Source organism: Macrobrachium nipponense, chromosome 23 (assembly GCF_015104395.2).
Source record: "Macrobrachium nipponense isolate FS-2020 chromosome 23, ASM1510439v2, whole genome shotgun sequence".
Lineage (NCBI taxonomy): Eukaryota > Metazoa > Arthropoda > Malacostraca > Decapoda > Palaemonidae > Macrobrachium > Macrobrachium nipponense.
Window position 1 is genome coordinate 59,338,613 of NC_061090.1, and position 2,500 is coordinate 59,341,112.

A 2,500-nucleotide genomic window follows, 5' to 3' on the forward strand; every position below is an offset into this window, starting at 1 on the left:
GGTGGGTGTCTGGTACTTATCCCCCATGAATAAGGGGGGACCACTGTATGTATGTATGTATGTATGTATGCATGTATATATATATATATGTATAATGTATATGTATATATTCAGTCGACCACACCTCTAAAAACGCTTATAACTAACTACCTATTTTGACAGTTCAAACACCAAAAAATCCCTCTAAAACACTTAAACCCTAGTATCTTAGTAGTTTTACCACAAAGAATGCATTAAGTCTCGAAAATGATATGAAAATAAAGTAACCAGAGAATAATTCTCTTTGAAAAATTCTGTGAATAGGCACATTTTCCTCAGATCATGTGGATATGTGTTCCATTGAAAAATCTGCGAGTAAATGATGCCATGAACCCGGAACCGTGAATAGGTGGGGGCCCACTCCAGACATACGTATACTATACTATATATATATATATATATATATATATATATATATATATATATATATATATACATATTTAAAAAGTGTGCAATTTCCTGCCAAGTATATATCCTAGTAAACAAAATAAATTATTTATATAACCATATAATTATCAATCTACCACAATAAAGATTCAATATCATAATTACCTGTTTTTACGAATTCTTATACAAAGCAGAGGAAGCAATTGAGAAACAGGAAGAATAACTATAAAGAAGAAGAACAAGAAGTAAGAGAAGGCCAAGTGAATGAACAGAATGAGGAACAGAGAAGGAGAGGCAGGTAGATAAAGGAAACGAAGAAAATAGCGAGAGAAGGAAAAAGAACAATTGGAGAAGAGACTGGGAAAATAAAGGAGAAGAAGAGGAATAAGGGAAACGAAGAAAGAGAAAAGGAGACGAAAGGAAGAATATGTGAAAGAGGGGAAAGAATAAATGGACGAGAAGCTGGCCTAGAAGAAGAAGAAGAAGAAGAAGAAGAAGAAGAAGAAGAAGAAGAAGAAGAAGAAAATTGAAAGAAACAAAGCAATGACATGACGTGGAAGACTTAGCATAGGAAAATGAAAACTATCTGAGCAGAAAGCAGAAAAGAATAAGAGGAAGAGAGAGAGAGAATGAAGGTTAGGAGAGAATGAGGAAAGTGAGGGGTTGAGGAAAGCAGACACAAAACAACTCCTCCTCCTCCTCCTCCTCCACCTCTTCCTTACCCGAGAGACCTTTGTTTCCCTCGCCCTCAGGAACTGCAGAAGGGCGGGAACAGCTATGTAAGGGCGGCAGAATCTCGACGTGCAGAAGCACTTGTGGGGGAGGCCCTTGTACCTCTTGCATTTGACACCTGCAGGAGAACAGAATAGAAGAGAATTAAATAGAACTCAGTAGAATGACGATAAAGTATAGAATTGAATACAGAATTTAGGCCAAAGGCCAAGCGCTGGGACCTAGGACGATGAGCTCACTCAAAGATCCTTACTCCTTACATCTTGTTCGGGTTGCCCCAGGTCCCTCAGTGTGAGGCACCCCTAATGTCTACCAGAGAGTTATTAATGCATCTTCCGGTATATTTTGCATCTTCCAATCTTGGATGGTCTGGGATGCAGCTTAGATATTTGTCGAGCTTATTCTTAAACACATCTACGCTCACTCCTGATATATTCCTCAGATGAGCTGGCAACGCATTGAATAGACGCTGCATTGTCGATGCTGGTGCATAGTGGATTAATGTCCTGTGTGCTTTCCTCATTTTTCCTGGTATAGTTTTGGGCACTATTAATCTACCTCTGCTTGCTCTTTCTGATATTTTTAGCTCCATAATGTCTCCAGCAATTCCTTCTATCTGTTTCCATGCCTGAATTATCAGGCATGGAAACAGTAGTCAAGATCATTAACTTCTTCTATTCTAGCTGTAAAGGACCTTTGTACACTCTCTATTTCTGCAATATCCTTTGGATAATGTGGGTACCACCATATCATATTGCAATATTCAAGTGGACTAAGAACATACGTTTTATCAAGCATAATCATGTGTTCACCTTTTCTTGTTTTGAAGTGCCGTAACATTTCCATTTTTGCTTTACATTTTGCTAATAGAATTGCTATTTGATCATTGCATAACATGTTCCTATTCAACATCACACCAAAGTCTTTAACTGCTTCCTTATTTGTGATTTTCTCGTTATTAGGTCCCCTATATGCATATAGCTTTCCTTCTCTATCTCCATAATTTATTGATTCAAATTTATCAGAGTTAAATACCATACTTTGTTAAGGTCTCTTTGTAGCGCGTTTCTATCTTCATCACAAGTAATTTCTCAACTTATTCTTGTGTCATCGGCGAAACTACTCACTACCGAGTCCTTAATATTACTGTCTATGTCTGCAATCATACTAACAAACAGCAATGCATTAAGCACCGTACCTTGTGGCACACCGGATATTACCTTAGCTTCATCCGATTTCTCATCGTTTGCAATAACTATCTGTTTTCTGTTGTGTAAAATTCTTTTATTCATCTTCCTACTTTGTCTATTATGTTATGTTTTCTAATTTTCTTCGCTAATAT

General features: G+C 37.2%; 1 protein-coding gene across 2 annotated transcripts in view; it reads right to left on the minus strand.

Annotated features, from left to right (window-relative positions):
- LOC135201177 (uncharacterized) overlaps positions 1-2,500 on the minus strand; it is a 38,116-nt gene that overhangs the window by 15,737 nt on the left and 19,879 nt on the right. For both annotated transcript variants that reach the window (XM_064230057.1, XM_064230065.1), the window contains exon 5: positions 1,149-1,276. In XM_064230057.1, coding sequence (XP_064086127.1) covers positions 1,149-1,276 — 128 coding nt within the window. The remainder of the gene's footprint in view (positions 1-1,148; positions 1,277-2,500) is intronic.